Below are 18727 nucleotides of genomic sequence, written 5' to 3' on the forward strand. Positions count from 1 at the left end.
AGTAGAGGGTGAGGGGATACTTGGGGGGGAGCAGAACATGAGGGGACACTAGGGGGGAGCCGGCAGGCAGGGGATGAGGGAAGACCCCCGGGGTGATGCGACTTCGCCCGTGTCCTCACGGTAACACACCCACTGCCTTGCCAGACAGAAACTCTCCAAGGCTTATAAGAAAAGTGTTTTCATTCTGTAGGTTTATTTTCTCGAGATCATGCTTTGCCTTAATTTACACTCATTACGCTTTTGTCACTGTGTAATTCTGCTCTGTAGGTCACTTGGCTGTTTTCATCTTAAAATCCAAGGGGGATCTTTTTTTTTTTTCCTCTTAGGTTATTTTCTACTTTCTTCCTTTGTTCTTCTTGCATCAAGTGCAGAAAATATATTAAAATGCGTGCTTAGAAGGTGTAAAAACTGGCCGTAGAATTTGGGGATATATTAATGGTACAGAATGGAGTTATATTATACATACATATATTTTTCTGTATCCCTGTAACTTGTAAATTATTCTTTTCTTTTATTTCCCTCCCCTCAGTTAAAATATGGAATAGATTAAAATGTTATTTTCAGATCAGACTTCCCTTTTAGAAAAATAAAACTACAATATTCTGTAAGATACCATAAGTCTCATAATAGAGGTTGGGGAATAAAGGCTAACCCTACCAAGTACTTGATGTAAAAGTTCTATGATATTTTTGTCTTCTCTGTCTGCAGATAAAGATCTGCAGTTTCACATTGTTAAGCAAGCTAGAGCTCAAAGTGCGAAAGAAAGTACTAGCTACAGCGAAGGTAAGTCGCCAGCAGATACTGAGACAGCTTCATCTGCTCTCATGTGGAGAGCTGCTCCTGTCTCCTCCCCTCACAGCTTCACAGAATCACAGAATGTTGGGGATTGGAAGGGACCTCAAAAGATCATCTAGTCCAATCCCTCTGCCAAAGCAGGAACCTAAACGAAATTACACAGGAAGGTGTCCAGGCGGGTCTTGAATGTCTCCAGAGAAGGAGACTCCACAGCCTCCCTGGGCAGCCTGTTCCAGTGCTCTGTCACCCTCACTGTAAAGTTTTTTTTCTCAAGTTTAAGCTTCCTTGATTCCATTTGTGAACTGCTACGAGGAATTTTTTAAGTTTATTTTTAATATTCCTTCTGTTGTGTATTTTGGAGCATAACTACTTTCTCTACTCATGACAAACAGATAAGAGAATTTGAATCCATTTTGCTCAGACCTCCAGTTCTGTTCAGGACGGGAAAATCAACACTGCAAAATTCAGGAGTTTCTTAAAACACTAGTCCTTCACGTCCCAGCCTGCTGTTTATGCTTTAGTTTCTGCCTGCAGTTGCTGATATTATCTTGTGCTCTTTGTGGCCCAAATTCTTCTCTTGCTGCCTCCAGTCTTGTTCTTCATAGGATGGGTAGGGAGGGAAAGGGAGAACTGCTTTTTATTTTGTTTAAGGATTAATTGTTAGATATCAGCTATATGTGCTTTTCCACCACTCCTCAGATCAAAAAACCAAACTGTGTGTGTATTATTGTTACTGTGTTGGATTGTTTCCAATGAGGCTTTGAGCAACCTGGTCTATGGAAGGTGTCCCTGCTGATGGCAGGGGGGTTGGAACTGGATGATCTTTAAGGTCCCTTCCAACCCAAAACATTCTATGATTCGATGTTATGTGATAAATATGCTGATATATCTGCAAATATGACGTTGTCCTTCGCCACTGCTCTCAGCGTGTTAGTTCCTTGATGTTTCATTTTTCATTGGGTTTTGTAACCAGTCTGGGGAGTAGGTTAAATCTGAGCTATGCTGCTTTTTGAGAGTAGAAAAAAACAAGTCAAAAAGGTTTTATAGCTGTAGAAACCACCGTGGAGCTGCAGCATATGGTTTGGGCATTACTCCAACACCTGAAAGGTACAGCATTTACTAGCTGTAGCCTTTTAGTCTGGCAAGCATGTGCATGCAGAAGGAACAGTGCATTTGTTCTGCTTCCCTACCCTGGCAGTCAGAGACAGCAGCCCTTGCTTAGGCTTGGACGTGCCTGTTGTCTTTGTTTCCCTGGTGCAGCAAACGGAGCCTTGACAGACAGGGGCTTGGGGAGGAGTTTTCACGGGACGCCCCGTGTTTGGAATACGTCGGGTGCATTTTCTCTGGGGGGGGAAGTGGTAACTCATCAATCTGGCACAAGCACATCCACATAGAGAAGAAACAGATAAACCTCTTATCAAGTGGTTGCATTGCAAGGATAGATCAGTGAGCCACTAGATGCCACTGTCTGCTCTCCAGTTTTCACTGCAAGCCTGCGTTTCTCTGAAGATAATACTAAACCAGTGTAGGGTGGTGTTCACTGAGCATCTTGGCCTGTTCTAGGATTTACTGTCTTTGAATTGTTTGTTTAATTCTGCAACAGAAACACGTGGGAAGTATACTTCACTGTAAATTTCCTTTGACTAACTGTACCAAAGGAAATAATTTTATTTCCTGTGTTTTGGTTTGTTTTTTTTTTAATTCTGACCATATTTAGAATATTAGAATAGCTATATGATAGGACAGGAAGGATGGTCTTCATCACAAATTGTGGAATCCTTGTAAAAACATAACTATTAGGGCACTTGTATGGGTTTCCATGACCCTGCAAGGATAGTGTGTTTTAAAAATAAAAGTTTAGTGTTCATGTTTAAATGTGTTAGGTCAGATTAGAAAAGTTCAGATTTATGTTCCAAGTGCAGTAATGAGGAAATCTTGTATTTTAGGTTTGTTGTTATAAATTAGAGGAGTTGTGGCTCCTCTTCCTCTTCTGCAGTGCCTTTAGTGCAAGCAGGATGTGTGAGATTGCCCAGCTTCCGTTAAGCACTGAATAATCTAGAGAAGCAGTAGCTTGGCTGTTGTGAGGGCTCCTGCATACACCCTGCCTTGGGTGTTGGCGCTTCTGTCTGCCTGGAGACAGGTCTGTGTGGGACTGAGCCTTGCAGGGAGAAGGTTGGGTTGTGGGGAGCGGGATTATGGAGGCCAGGTCAGCGGCTGGGGGGCATTTGAATGTTCTCAAGTGAAATGCTTTTCTGCAGGCAGTATCCTAGAACACTGCAGCCTGTATCTTCAGGGAAGTCGCTTTGCTGCTGTTGCAAGGGATTGAGAATGGATTTATTGTTTGTTTGGAGGATGTGTGTTTTCACTGGGGAAAGGGAGGAGTTTTCACTGGGCTGATCCTTCAGGGCAGGAAGAGTGTGCAGGCAGCGTGTTTGTTTCATAACTTTAGTTATCTGAACTGATCTGGAGCATCTTGAAAGTGCCTTTGTAGCCCTTTTAGCTATCAATGCCTGTGGCAGTCTATTATAAAAGCTCGCTGGAGAAAGTGACAGTGTGAGTGTGACTGATCTGCACAGTGCCCAGTTGTCTACTCTCCTGGACGCTTTCATTCCTTGTTGGCAGAACAGCAGGTATTTTGCAGCTAGTACTTTATAGAAAATCTTAGGAGTAAGACAAACCCACAAGTTAGAGCTGCAGCTTCCTCTCCTTAGTTTGTAAGCCAGTAGCTGAAATTGATGGCACAATGCAGTGTCCTTTTGATTTCATCTAGCACAATCCCTTCAAAGCACATGAAAGCCTGTCATTAACAGTGTGAGCAGTCAGGAGAGGTTACGCCGCCTGGGAGGGGCTGGGGAGGGATTTGAGCCTTTTCTTTCTTTGAGCAATTTTTATCCTTTCAGATTAAGAATGAAGAACCTCTTACAGATTTGTAGGGGAGAGATGAGAACAGCATGGGTGTTTACTGGATTGCTTGTTTGTTGAGCTTCTCGGTGTTTTCCTGTATAATTATGCTATTTTACTAATAATGGCTTGTCTGTTCAACCTCCAGGATCTTACTCGTTACTGCCTGTAGAAGTTCCTCAGAATCACAAGCGTTTTACCTGTGACCTGGCTCAAGCTGATCGCCTCGCTCTGTATGATTATGTTGTTGAGGAGACAAAGAAACAGAGGTCTCGATCCCAAATCACGGAAAATGACAGCGACCTCTTTGTGGATTTAGCAGCAAAAATCACCCAAGGTTTGAAGAACAGTTTATTGTTGAATTTATCACCCATAACTTTCCCATTGTGTAGTTAGATGAGTTTTGTTGAAAGCCAAAACAGAACTGCTTCTGCTATTTTTATTGTGAAAAGCATACTGTTCTTAAAAGCCACAATGAAGACCTGGCATGAGAAAACACTAGTTTGATTGCCCTTATCTTGTTTTCCTTCTGAGAAAGCCCCAGTGCTCTGCTCTTGGCACACATCTTGTGTGTATCTTAGTGGGTGGATCTTTTGTCTGCTGCAACCGACTTCAGGTTGCTTAACGTTGCCAACTTACTGTGAGCCTTGCAGTAAGAGATGATGAGATAGAAGATCACTTAAGAGTAGAAGCCTAACAAGAAATGTTGGGAGTCATCTGATGGAGCTTTTGAGCAATGAACAAATGGGTGTGTTGGACAGAGGCCTCTTGTCCCTGTTGAGTCACGCCAGTTTGTAACTATACCAAGTGCAACAGAAGGATCTGCGTTATCCTGCGGGCGCTGCTGTGCCGAGGGGGTAGGGAGATAGCGTTTGTCATCTCCACAGGGAGATGTTTTACAGAACCTGGCTTTCTCAGTCTTTGTGTCTTACTGCAGTACCAGCTTTGAAAACACAGCCCACATTTTGTAGGTGTTTGACCAAATCGCAAGCCTGTACATTGATTTGGATCATGTCAGGAGACTGAGGTCACGTAACATTTGCTTGGTGGTTTTTTAGTCTTGTGTAACTATCAAGAAGGTTGGAGAGGAAGCTTGTAATGACTTCATAATAGTTACTGGAGAAACTTCAGAAAGAACACGATGCATTTTAAGTGTCAGACTTCTATTACTAAAGCACCAGACTTGCATATCTGCAGGTGATAATCCCTATTTGGTTTGCTTCCAATTTTTCACTAGATGATAGTCAGAAAGGTCCGAAGTCCCATCTTGAAATTCTGGCTGAAATGCGAGACTACAAAAGGCGGCGGCAGTCGTATAGGGCCAAGAATGTTCATATAACAAAGAAGTCTTACACTGAGGTGAGTACCTGGAAAGAAAGTTTTTTGCACAAAAGTGCTTATTGTCCATCAGCATAAACAATGACAGACCTTTTCAGACAAGCAGAATGTCTCTCTCTTTCCGCTTCTTGCACCCTGCCTTATTAGAGTTGCAAACTAAGAGGAATCAGGTTTTGGTTTTTGTTTCTTTGCAGCAAGCTTCAAATAACGGGAGCATTTTTGCCTATTAAATCTTGAGTGTGAAAATGCCAGCAAGATAGAGTTGACTGTCTATTGTAAAATGGTGCTATTTAAATTTATGCTGAAATACCCGTTTCTGCAAATAAGACTTTCCGTTCAAACATGTGATGTATAGGGTTTTGGGGGGATTTTTCTTCGGAGATATTTACCTTCTGCTCTCTGTTTGCTAGTTCAGGCCACTGCCATGACACGCTGCTTTTCTTGGTGTTTGTTTTTAATATATCTTGAACTCCAGGTGATTCGGGATGTGATTGGTGTGCATATGGAGGAACTCAGCAATCACTGGCAAGAGGAGAATAGGTTGGATAATGCAGAGATATGTGAAGGAGGGAAGTTAAAACCTTCAGGAAGGTATGCCATAGCTGACAAATTCCTTGGCAGCCTGTGGCTGCATCTTATCACCTCCTCCTTCTAATAGCACATACCAACCTTGGCTGAGACAGACACAGAGTGTATTTTGTACTAATTCTATTAAGCTCTTGTTTGAGAGGCTCTGTCTGCATGGAGGATGGGGAAAAATGAATTATTAGCTTTCTTTCCAGGGTAAGGAGGTGAGTTGCAAGTGACGCAAGTGAACAGGTCATTTCTGGTGGAGCTGGGGAACCAGTACTGCTCCCTGGGTCCAAATGCACATGTATGTGATAGCTGGGGACAGAAGCACAGTTGAAAATACAAGTACACTTTTCTCCCCCCCTTCCCTACCACATGATGGGAAATGCTATGGTAGATATATTATAAAATACCTCAGAGAAAGTGTTTTCCTAACTTACTAAATATGGGGGCCCTTTACAGTTCTTATCACTGTGAATACTGCTGTGCCAACCGGGAGTGTCTTACGTATACATGTTTCTTCCTGTGTCATGCAACACTGCACACTCTTCCAAACATTTGCCACTGAAACGAAATCACTACCTCGTGACAGTCCCTGTGTGCTGCTTCAGGAATTCTTTGAGATGAAAATGTTGTTTGAAATGAACTCAAAGGTGACAGCTGAGGTGTTTGTTTTCAGCATTAAAATAACAGGAGATCAGGCTTGCTGGGTTCTCCAGCTGTAGATAGCAACTGCAAGCAGGTAGTTGAAGACTTGGGGATTTAAAGCAAAACAGATGTGATAAGGCCGAGGGGCAGTGGGCAGTGTTTGTAAGAAATAACTGGATTAAATAGTGTGCCAAGATGTGCACGTAAAAGAGCATGGACTTTGGGCCCCTTTTGGGAGGTACTGTGTTTCTTAGGGAGCCTTAGAGAGGCTTAACAAAAGATATATCCCCTATTTTGCATCATTAAGTCATGATATTACAAAATCGGTACTGAAAACAATAGTGACTGGAACTATTTTTATTTAATAAACCCAGTAACTCTTTTTCAGAAAGGAAGACAGGCGGTCAGCTTCAGTAGACTCACGGCAGTCTGGAGGAAGCTGTAAGGATACTGAACGCACCAGGCACAGGAGAGAGAGCAGCAGGAGTCCAACTAAACGAAAAAGGAGTCGTGAAAGAGGCAAAGACAGAGATTCTCGGAGAAAAAGAGAGAGGTGAGCACAAATAATGTCAGCTGACTCCTGCTTCTGAACCAGGCGGCCGTAGCCATTGTCTGTGAGAATTTAGTGCAGAGAATTAGAATATCTAGTCCAGTTAAAAAGCCAGGTAACCTCACATACTGTGTAACAACCCAGTGGCATGAGGCTGCTAATACTAAACAGAACTGGCTGTGAGATCATAAACTGATCCAGACTTCAGAATTTACTCTGACATCTGAAAGGTGACACTTCCATCAGCGTGCCATGAGATGAGCGCAGTACTGTCACAGGCTGTTTTACTCCCTGATCAGCCATTAACCAGTTAACCAATTAAGTGTGCTTGTCATGTCTAATGCTGATTTCTGCTGTCATTTGCACTGGGACTTACAATCATTTGACTGGCTTTTCCTTGGTAGATGCTTCAAAACAGTGCTGTTGCCCTTCAGTAGTTCTGGATGTATTTTTAAGCAAAAGAAAACAAATCTAGGCCACACCTTCTAATACCATCAACAAGGGCACACTTGCATCTGCAAGACCATAAGTGTGTGGGACCTGTGTTTGAGCAAAGACCCAAGCTGTTGTGCAGAAGAAATGCTGCATTGTCCCTTATGTGTAAAATAAATGCTGTAGAGAACTGCATGGGTGGGAACGCTTGCTTGTCTCAAAACTGACTTCATTACACAGTGATGCTGTTCTAAGCTAATTGCCACCGTGGCAAGGCTTTGATTAAAACAGCATGGGGCATAAACTGTCTTGAAGTATTTTACTTTCCTTCCTTAGAAGAGGACATGATCACATGTACTGAGAGCATTCCACTTTTCAGATCTTACTTGTTTGTTTTTCCTTCAGATTCTGTCAGTCTGAGCCTAACAGCAAACACAATCCTTGTGTTTTTGTTTCAGGGATGAAGACAAATATCACAGCCATAAAAGAAGAAAGTAGAAACAAGAACCCGATTAGTTTGTTTGTCAGCTGATCAAAAAATGACTTGCACAGAAACTGTCATTACTGCTGCTGTGCCAGGGACAGTAACATTGTGTACATAATCCTGGTGTTGCAGCACAGCTGTGCTTGAAGACAAAAATGAAAGAGTGCCAAGGTTTGTCAGGGTGGAAGCAGTATGTATCAGAAAGTGTGTAACACTGCTGCCTCAATTGATAAATTATATTGATCTCTCTCATCTATTTGAGTTTAGTCTGACAAAGATGAAGAATGAAATCTGTGAGAGACTGTACTTAATTTGCCTTTCTGGCCCATAGTTAGTATCCAAAAGGTGGGTATAGAGCAGAGCTAATCCCTGGAGACTAGGATCAGTTACAAATGGAAAAGGCATGAAGAAATCTCCTCTCCTCCTCTCCCACCTGACCTTGTCCCCTCTGGGAGCAGTGTTTGAGCAAGACAGCATTACTGTCTGCTTACAGCATGTTCCAGAGGTGAGAGGGCAGATTTCAGAGTGGTCCAGCAGGCTAAAATATCTTCAAACTGCAGCTAGTGGTAAAAGGACAATAACAGGAAAGTTTCTGTTCCCAAGCTCATCTCATGCTCCAAGAAATTTAGGACCCATGTAATCTGACAACGATGACGAGACTATAGCTCTCCACAGAAACTGGCGAGGTGGTACCAAGGACACTTGAAATACTGCTGATTGATTGCCATTTTCAAACACCCATTTCCTTCCACAAATAACTAGGAAGAGTTCCCATCCTGTAGACTAACAAAGTATTAGTGATAGAGGTTGATAAAACAATCCACAACACGCAGGTACATATTAAGAGTGTGCAGGAGGATTCCACTTCAGTGAGATTTTTATTGTATCAATTTGTAGTTCTGTTAATTCTTCACCCAATCTACAGCAAGGTCAGTCACCATCAGCCAAGCTTGTTACTCCAACAAAGTAAGCAGATAGCAAAGAACAAGGTTACAGATCCATCTTTTCTACAACACTTTCTTCTGTTTGATCAAGTTGCCAGGAGAGGACATTCCATGTGCTCACCTACTCGACAACTGCAGTAACTTTTTCTGTCAGAAAACAAGACTTATTTTAAAACAGATCCTTAATTAGACACATGCATCTAAGAACAGAAAAGGATATTTAAGTTCTGAAGGGGTCCTTATAAGAGGGAAAACAATAGGGAACCATCACAGTCCTTTCTTGAGCAGGATGTTTCTTCTGTCAGCTCAGCCCCAGGGTTCTCATGAAGTTCTCGTGAGTAAAGCCTGGTAAAGCTATTCATTGCATAGAGCTTGTTCATGCAGCCAAAGGGCAAACTCTATTTGTGTAAGAGTCAGTCAGTGCTATCCAGAAGCATAATGAGAAACACCCCAATTAGAGCTGTCCAGTCTTCTCTAAATTTTATTCTGTGTTTTACTTCTTTTCTTACAAATCCCTTATGAAGCATAACAAAATACATTTCACTCAATATAAACAACGTATCGCTCCCTAGGTGTGAGCAGCAGTACTGGAGAGGGAAGAGAACAGCATAACCATGCATTCAGTTAGCGGCCCCTGAAGGGCGATTGCAACAGTGGGATAAAGAAAAGGAAGTGCCACAGAAGAGCATTGCCTTACATTGTAATGTGCAAATAACAGTCCTTTGAACACAAATTTTCTTGCATGTATTTATTCCTTTTTCCCCCTCTCACCTGGTGCTGAAGACTAGGCGTGATCAAACCAGTGTTGAGGGCTGGGTCAGGAAGTTTCTGAGCAGCACCATGCCCGTTTGTCGGTCGCTGGAAAGGAATAAACCAGATGTGTTAGAACAACACTAACATGGTAGAGCCTCGTGCGCTGGGCAAGATACAACTGAGGGTTATATTAATAGCAAGCAAGAGTGCTAGTATTTAAAAGTAGTTCTTATTAAATAATTGTCAACCTGGTGACTAATGACAAAACAAACTGGTTCACTTGCGTCCTTGTGCATTTTTGAGCTCCCATGTACGTGGAGCTGGTAGCAATCCGGAACAGAAAGGCCAGTTCCAGAGAGGTGGTAGGAAGAATCAGTATCTGTCTGCAAACATGCCACATAGGCAGCAGCCAGAGGACAAGCCTGTTGCAGACCTTTTAAATTTGATTCAAAATAAAGAGCATTTTGTGTGAGTATTGATAAAATAAATGGGAGTTTATCACTGAGAGCTGATTGAAGACACTGTCATTTTCATACCTTCCTAATGCTAATTCCATGCTAATCCTAGACAGAACATATGCAGTATCTTGATGGATCCTGTCCTCCATCTGCTAAAGAGTTACAAGGTTTTGACACTGAGTTTGTGGGCACAAGGCTTCACGTAACCCGTCCAGATCTATTAGAGATGAGATCTTCACCTGTAGCAATTAGCAGGAGTTAGGCCTGGTTAGCAGAGCTGTTAGCACAAGCCTCTGAATTTCAAGTTTTTGCTGTTGTAAAAGTGGACAAAAATATAATCAGCCATCTGTCTAAAGCAGCAGAATGGTGTTAGTGTGCTCACAAAGAAAGGCAGCTGAACTTTGCAAATGCCCTGTTGATCATCATGAAGTGCAGGTGTCCAGAAGTGTTCAGAACAGACAAGCTGCAAGCACCAACAGTGGTGACAGCACATCAGAAAATGGCAGCACAATTTGAATGGAGTGATCATCATCAACAAACATCAACTGTTCACTAACCAGTCTTGTAAGAAGGACACCTAGTAATACTGTGGGTAACCAGAGTACAAAGCGAGGAGGAACCTCCTGGCCATAGAGCAGCATTTGGGACCATCTTGCTAACATGCAGAGCACTGGAGAGCACTTAGGAGACCCTAAAATCCTGCACCAAGACCATGCACAGCACAGCTGGTACAGCTCTACCTGCCTGGCTTTTCTCTTGGCCTGCACCCTTTAAGTCCTCACAGAAACGGGAAGTCATGCAATCCCTAAACTTGCCCATATCTCTGATCGAAGTGTTTTGGTATCCAAATGCACGTGGCCTTCACACTGCCGTTTCGCCCTAACGGACTGAAAGGTGAGCATATGACATACAGACTCTGGTACCAAACACCGGCAGCGTACAGACCACTCAGGATCCTGCAAGTCCTCAGAAACACCACACATGCAGATTTTCAATTCCATATCCCACAGTATGTACATATATAAATACATATACACGCATATATATTACACCATTAAGGTGACTGGTACATTCTCTTTGTGTCCAGTCCCACTGATCCCACCTGCCCCAGAGCACACTGTGTGCTATTTACCGGCGAGACCTTTGATACCCCACTAATAAGGTGCTACAAATAATTACCTTGCCTTGATATACTGGAGCTGTCATTCACAGTGGTTCAGCATTTGCTAACAAACTACTTGATGAAGTCAAGAGGTGAGAATGGGGTTGTCTCTTCATTATGAAACAAGCCAAAAATCACACTGAAGCATAGAAGAGACCTAAACACACTGTCGCTGACAGCAAGAGAGATAGCCAGGCAGCAAGCGTCTGCTTAGCCTTCAACCTGCACATCTGCTGCTGTAAAGACCTGCGTCAGTTCGTGGCTTACTGGCAAGACTGACACTGAACTAGCAACCAATCTCAGAGCAAGCAGAAAGAGAAACAACAGTCTAGAAATGCACCCAACCACCCCAGCTTGGTACAAATACCAAAACAGGACGAACTATTCAGGTGGGACTATGTCCTGCCTTTGTCCTTTATATCCACTGGAGGCCACAAACACAATGACCGTTCCAAGAAGGACAATTTACCACAGCTAATACTACAAAAATTGAAGAGCCAAACCATTTAAGACCAAGTACATACTAAATGTTTTCTCTGGAAAATTTACAGGGAGAAGTAATTCAGGAGAAATATGACAAAAACTTCAAGTGTGAACTCCCAGTTTCTCTGGGAGTTCTGATTTATGATTATTGATAATTAAATTTAATTTAATTAAATTTAATTAAATTATCTGATTTACGATCTATGTTAAATCAAAAGAGCAGCTCATAAGATGCTGCTGGTTCCAGTACCAGTAATATGCAGATGATACAAACCTGTATATAGTTGCTTCCTACAGGGAAAATTATACCACCAAGTAGTGACTTCAGTATTTCAAAGAAAGATGAATAAATAAGAATGTATCATTTAACACTTCATACCGCAATGCTGAACACTTAAAAATGAAGTATGTACACTTTTGATATAGTCTTAGTCAGCCTTTACTTCTGTTGTTATGACTATACCCAAAGTGAAGGTATTCATCTGAAATTAAAGGTTCATGAAGAGCCCAGGGGTCACCCACACGTTAAAATTCCACACACAGATTTTTACTTACGCTTGTTCTTTAATTCCGTGGAGGAATGCTTCAGTTTTCTCCTCGGGTATCTCTCCATCAATACTGGCCAAGTAGGAGTAGAGGAACGAGAATGTTTCGAAGGGAACACGAGCCGCTCCACCTTCTGGGTCCCTTGTTAAGATTTCACAGGCATGTTTCATTGAACTCAGCAAGGACTGTAGGAGGGGGTTCAGTCAAGAGATGAAGAGGAACAGCATCAGAGCCATGAACATCCTTTGCACACCATGACAAAATCCACACTGTAAGCCACTAAAAGCGAGTGCAAATGAGATTAAGGCTTTGTCATTGTTACCCAGCTTTCCACCCCAAATTTACCCTCCAGTGCAGGTGCAAGGATGGAAACAATAATGAAGTTCTAGTAGAAACTGGAGTAAAAAAATACCAGAACCCCATGATGTTTAAAGATTGCACGGGGTTGTCTGAGCTCTATCTCCAGTATGGCCAAATTGCTCTACTCTGCTACCGTAAAAGCTCAAACATCACCATCTCTAGCCGTATGTATGTACCTACGTGTGCATAGGTGTTATCTCAACAGATCTAAAAGAATTCTCAGCAGCAGTTACCACAGACATATCTACAAAACCCAGAAAAATCATGTGGTTTAGATTATTTCTTTTACTATGACATAATATTATACGATAATAATTTTAGCAATGCTGATATTTACTGTTTTCCTTACTTGTACACAAGTTCCATTTTAGTAGTTAGTAGAAAAAGCACTGAGGCAAAAAGCATTTGAAGAATGTTTCAGTTTAATTAAAGCCAAATAACATCCAAGTTCCCTTCAGAGCAAACTTGCCTCAAAGCATTCATTTCAAATATACTTTTAAAAAAATCCTTTGTTCAATACAGTGTCTATAATCTGGTGCCCTATCGATGCTGAGCTACATGGGGAAACACGTGGAAAAATTCAGCATGGAGCTTCATTGAGTCATAGGCTGGTTGGATGCCCTTAAAACAAAGAAACAAATAAACAAAAAGGAAAAAAAACCAAACACACAGGCTTTTTTAACCAAGCAGTAATATTTTTTATATGAATTTTTCAAAATGTGTCCTTACCTCTTCCTTAATAAGCAAGCACTGACTTTGTTAAAAGGTAAGTATTTCCTACCAGTAGATCAGTAACGTTTAATATAAATGCTTATCTCTTCAAGACAGAGAACACAGGCCAGAGAAGTGCAATTTTATAACCCCTTAACATTTCCACTTAATGCAGTTCCTCCCCTGGGAGGCCCCTGTGGGGAAGGGGAGGCAGCTGCCTATGCGATGGCAGCCCCGGCACGGCCTTCCAGCCTCCGCAGTTTGCTGCTGCTGCGCCGCTGCGCTTCCTGCTGCTGCCTCTCCAGGCTGCCGCTCGCTCCCTCTCACCACGCAGCAGAAGTTACTCACATCGATTTCCCCCCCTTGCAAAGGCAGTTTAGCAGGCTACTTCTGTGGTCCTTTCTCCAAGGCTGTAAAAACGCATCAGTGCTTTACAGGAAAGATACTTTGGCCGACTGGTGTTTTTAAGAAGCTCGTACTTGTCTACTCTGGTGTCTTACCCGGGACCCTACTCAACTATGAACACAATTTACAGCTGCAGAAAAATGAATGTAAATTTCTTGTGTGCACCTTCCTCTCTGGTTTAGGAAACTGAAGTTTAGGTTTCAATCCGCAGAGTGGAAATCAAATAATTCACTTAATATCTGAAAGGATGGATAGATGGAGGTAAATTCAGACTGTCTAGCTTCACCAGAATGATGTCCCTGTGACTCTGTTTTGATTTTTTTTTTTTACATAAGTAACCTTGCTGTTACTTTTTTTAAATTAAGAAAAGAACCTAAACTAAAGAATCATGCTGGGAGGGGGACTGGAATCAAGAAATCCACAGCTGAAATGAATAAATGTATGTATACATGATTGCCATCGCCGGGCCAGGTTAACATTCAGGGCTGCCAGATATTTCAGCATTCTCAAAATACTATTTAACACGTATTTGCTTTTTAGTACTCCTTCTCCCTACTGTAGAAGTAATTAGAAATATTATACTTCATAAGAACATCAGCTTAGTGCATTTTATAATCTCTCATTCTGTTGAAATGCTCTGCTGAGATTTTATTACTGACCTTAAAATAATTAAATGTAGATTTAGTAACATTAACTGCTCCTGTGGAAAATTAATTGACTATATAATCAATTAAAAACTGATGTTTTAATTTCTCCCTCCAGTTCTCCTCCAGGGACATTTACATTGATGCCATAAGCATTATTCCTCTATCATCTGCTCTCTCATGGTCCAAGTTCCCTCTGGACACGCTTGTTCTTCCACTGCTGCCCCAGTAAAATGCAGACGTAGCCCTCTCTTTCCAGTTGAGCTCCCCTGACCAAAAGCTGATGGGGAACAGAAGTAAACACGCAACCCACTTTGCCAGCTGCTGCAAAAGCAATTGCCATGCCCCAAAGTCCATTTATGTTAATTATTCTGTGGTCATACACGATCACACACAACCATTTGGGTTTGGACAGGAGGGCTCCTGCTGCGAACGTACCTCGCCCAGCACGCTGCACCCAAGCGCCAGAACCTTCATCCATTCCGCCTCCTCGCCAAAGTCGTCCAGCTGCAGGATGGCTTCCAGTTGCTCCTCTGGCAAGCACAACTGCTTCCATTTTTCCTTCAGCTCTGCAACACTCACCACGCCTTTGGGAGAAAGCTTTAAACGAAATCATGGTACCACAGTAAGAACTCTGAAAACCAGAACAAAACTAAAAACACAGTCCCCCACGAAAATCCATAAAATACTTGACAGTCAGTCTCCCCAGCCCATCAGCATTCCTTGATAGCACTGTGCATTTGATAAAGGCCAGTTTGTACCTGTTTGTGCAAAACTTTAAGGAGTCCTGGGGTCAAACTGGTGTCTGTTTTCTCTGTTGCTAAAGGCATTTCAATCCTCTCCTTCACAGGAAGGGTCTCGCCTTTTGACAAGGCTGAGAAATACCTGAGTGAACAGGAAGAGCAATGCATTTCAATGCCCATGGCCGCTACAAGCTGCACAGAAGTAAACACTCTCGCAGTTCAGTGACTGAATCCACACACACCAGTGCAGGAGTGGCAGTGCTTGGCAAGCTGCCTGCCCGACTCCCATCTCCCCATGCCCAGAGACCACCTTTCTTTTTAGTGGAAACCACAATCTTTAGACTTCACATGCTCCTTTTTACAACGTTCTATAATTCTTAAGGCATTTCACTTATTTTGTGCATTATATACTCAGCCCTTCTTGGCAAAGGCAGAGGAGTGATTTATTAACGTCAGAGGGTGCTTGCAAACCAAAGCAAAGGCTTTTCCTATTTGATTGACAAGCACCTGAGGGCTCATTTGTTTAACAGTCCCCTCATAGGCTACCAGGAAAGCACAACTGGCTATTTACGTTGCAACTCTCTCATCAGCATCTCTGCTGTTTCTGGCCAGTCCAAAATAAAATTTAAGAACAAAGCAGAAAATGTTTTAGATGCACAACCTTTTAATTGTAAGGCTACCACAGCCTTAAGAGCAACCAGCTCTGCTGCAACTGGCCAGCAATCTGAACCGGGCAAGAAAAACCTAAGTTTTCATTCAGTCAGTAACAGGTGTCTCCTAAGGGTTCCTCCCCTCAACCTCCCTCATCTGCCCTGGTCACCCATGTCCATGCTCAGGCTACCCCATGCCATGCAAACACCCACCAAAATGCACAGCAAGGAGCACTGCAGAACTGAGTTATTGTGACTGTATAGAAATAGATGCATGGTACGTATGTACATATAACACCTGGGCTATTTTTCATCTGGATCTCTTTCCCCATCAGATTATTCACAGGCACAAGCACTACAACACCGAGAGCGCGTGTGAAACCACAGCCTTGCTCTGCTTCCTGTGGCTCCCCCATCCAGAAGATGCTGCACGGCCCCTGCTCGCACCAGCCCCAGGTCCCAGCAGCCTCAAGCAACCCGGCGGCTGCCACTGCCACTCCCAACTGCTGAACTGGGGTGAGCTCGCTGCACACCCATCGCCCGGAGGTACACGCACCGCACTCCACCTCCAGCACGTTCCTAAGAAACACCACGCTGGTTTAAGGTGCTCCTGCTGCCTTTCTCTAACACTGCAGCTGCAGCCATTCAGCTTCGGGTTTTTTCCTTTGTAACGTACAAGCCAGAGTCCAGCCTGGCTTTGTTAACGGTCTAACCTCCCTCACATACACACCTCGCAGATACCAGAGCTTGGCCACACAAACTGTAGGACAGGAGAAGATTATAGTGAGCAGTTGAGGTAAAAAAAAAGAAAAAAAAGAAAAAGTTGAGGAATTTGAGGAAGAAACAGTTAATAACTTAAATCAACTTTATGAGAAGAGATTTATTATGTGGACTATCATCTAGAACTCACAACTTTTCAGGCTCTTTTCCTATTTCAGTAACATGTAAGGACATTCCTTAATCTTGTTCTTGGAAACAAACAAACAAAACCTAGGCAAGCTTAAGAAAGCTACTTCTAGGTTTCCTTTAAATTCTGAGAATTGAATTAAGTCTCATATGAGAGGGGGGAAAAAAAGGTTTGGTCTTTTAAAGTCTTAAAGGACCTCTTTGGTCTTAAAGGACAGAGTAATTAGCAACAACAAAATTAAGATGCATTCTTCTATAAGGAAATCAAACTATTCTAGAAATATGCCAGTCCTAAACCTCAATGAAACAGAAAATAAATCAAGTCCTGTGCTAATTTTATAGGCCCACATGCTGCATTAATGTACAAAGTGCCTATGCAATACACAGGCTGGTTTAATATTCAAGCCAGCTCCACTGCACAATAAACAGGAGCAGCAACTTTTTGTGTGTCCATACACACAGCGCTACATCATTATGTGAACATCCACATCCTACTTACGCAGCTGCCCACTGCAAAACATCATGAGGTTGAGTCCTAATAGCAGCTTTAGTAAATTGCTTCAGAATATCAGGTAGCTCAGGGGGAATTTTTATCTGCTGAGCACAAAAGATGGTTTCTGGAAGAGGCATTGTCTGCTTGCGTTCAGTTACAGGGACCTGGAAGAAAAAATAGTAACAGTTCACAGATGCAGAATGCAAATGAAAACCTGTGTGTGCACATGGTGGAACAGTGCTTCTCCCAAAGCTCCCTCCTGTCCTACTCAAGGGTAAACACGTGAGCATTGCGAGTCTCTTAAATAACTTGATCTTGATAGCAACACCAAGTAAAAGACTGGAGCCTGGAGTCCAACCACAGCTCGGGGTAAGGAGAACTACTACTTTAACAGCTATTTTTAGATAATTTTTAGTTGATTTTTCCTTCTCAAACCTTCCACAATACATATTTGTAGAACGAGTAATCCAGGCAAGTCGCACCACACATGCCATGGTGAAAGCTAGCCATGTTGATAACTCCCTACTGCATGCCAAGGAGAGCCTTGCCATTTTTGTACAGAAGCTAGACTATGCAGATTGCCAAGTTTCTACTGTGTTTATGTATCCAAAAAACACCAGAGCAAAAGGTACTAATTTGTGCTCCTGGCAGACTTTACATCAAAAAATTACAGCGATGAACAGAAGATTCATGTATGAGGCAATTGTGCACTTTGCTCATGAAGCTCTACAGTTGGGTTTGTCACATTGAGAATGTAACTGATTTGTAGCAAGGAATTCTCTTCTCCAAGATCCAAAAGAAGGGACAGATATAGGTTACTGCATGTTCCTTATCCCACTATAGCATCCAAGTGTATCTGGTGGGAAATCTGGGTGCTCTCCTCACCATTTAAAGCACAAACTACAGCCTACTGAAATTGATTTAGCAACAAGGACAGAAAACACATCAGCTATTTGCAGAAGGGAAGAGCAGTGAAAGCAATGGCATCAAGAAAGGAATCAATGTAACAACATCCTTTATCTCTTTAGAATTTTTGTTTTAACTTTTAAGATGAAAATAAGAGTATCTGGCAGGTGGCTTTCTCCCCCAATCACGTGAATTTTCCTGTATTGGGAAAAAACCTAAAAGTCAGCAAGAGAGGAATGGGACTGCTGTGACTCAAGGCTGCTTCAAGGATCAAACATCACTCAGAACTTCATTTCTGGAGAAATGCAGACAGGGTACAGCATCCTCAATACTCCAACACAGCAAATTTGCATCAGGAACAGACTTCAGAGCGTGCATTTAATTACTACATTGGTCACGCACTTTCAGTAACTATTAAAAAATGCAGCTCTAGCCAATGGACTGAAGCTGAAGGCAAAAAGTTTTGGGATTTCAGGATAAGCTAAAGAAGAGAAAAACTCGGAGGAAGGAATGCACGCGTGTGTGCATGTGCCCTTGGCAAGCAGTCAAAGAAAAGAATAAAAACTTATCACAAAAGAAAAAGAGGGCAGGGAAAAATCACCACAACAAAAAACCCAGCCAAGACCTGTTTGTCTACAGCAGGCCGTTAGCCACGGAGTCACAGACCTGAGAGGCCCCTGCAGCTCTCTGGTCCGACCCCCTGCTCAAGCCGGGTCACCCAGAGCTGACTGCCCAGGACCATGTCCAGGCAGCTTCTGGGTGTCTCCAAGGATGGACACTCACTCCACAGCCTCCCCTGGGCAACCTGGGCCAGTGTTCAGTCACCCCCACAGTGAAAAGCTGTT

The 18727-nt window shown here is 42.7% G+C and overlaps 2 protein-coding genes across 2 annotated transcripts; one reads left to right on the forward strand and one right to left on the reverse strand.

Moving 5' to 3' along the window:
- Window positions 1-708: 708 nt before the first annotated feature.
- Window positions 709-7742, forward strand: SNRNP48 (small nuclear ribonucleoprotein U11/U12 subunit 48; the record flags this gene model as incomplete). Its single annotated transcript, XM_010168333.1, has 6 exons — window positions 709-783; window positions 3845-4033; window positions 4934-5055; window positions 5510-5625; window positions 6641-6805; window positions 7693-7742. Coding segments are annotated over 6 exons (707 nt in total), but the record flags the coding sequence as incomplete, so codon positions are not given.
- Window positions 7743-9456: 1714 nt separating this feature from the next.
- Window positions 9457-17113, reverse strand: ROPN1L (rhophilin associated tail protein 1 like). Its single transcript, XM_010168334.1, has 5 exons — window positions 16983-17113; window positions 14946-15069; window positions 14623-14784; window positions 12074-12249; window positions 9457-9520 (listed from the first exon to the last, which is right to left on the reverse strand). The coding sequence occupies exons 1-5, from the start codon at window positions 17111-17113 to the stop codon at window positions 9457-9459; spliced, it is 657 nt and encodes a 218-aa protein (XP_010166636.1).
- Between the last annotated feature and the right edge of the window lie 1614 nt (window positions 17114-18727).

Source organism: Antrostomus carolinensis, unplaced genomic scaffold (assembly GCF_000700745.2).
Source record: "Antrostomus carolinensis isolate BGI_N321 unplaced genomic scaffold, ASM70074v2 scaffold49665, whole genome shotgun sequence".
NCBI classification, from domain to species: Eukaryota; Metazoa; Chordata; class Aves; order Caprimulgiformes; family Caprimulgidae; genus Antrostomus; species Antrostomus carolinensis.

Bases quoted from the DNA above. Each gene is read 5' to 3' on its own strand.
- ROPN1L (XM_010168334.1), bottom strand. From the start codon at position 17,113: ATGCCTCTTCCAGAAACCATCTTTTGTGCTCAGCAGATAAAAATTCCC. The intron at 15,070-16,982 runs GTAAGTAGGATG...CTGTTCACTCAG, and splicing joins GTTTTGCAGTGGGCAGCTGC to GTATTTCTCAGCCTTGTCAA. The intron at 9,521-12,073 runs GTAAGTAAAAAT...ATTCCTTTCCAG, and splicing joins CACGGAATTAAAGAACAAGC to CGACCGACAAACGGGCATGG.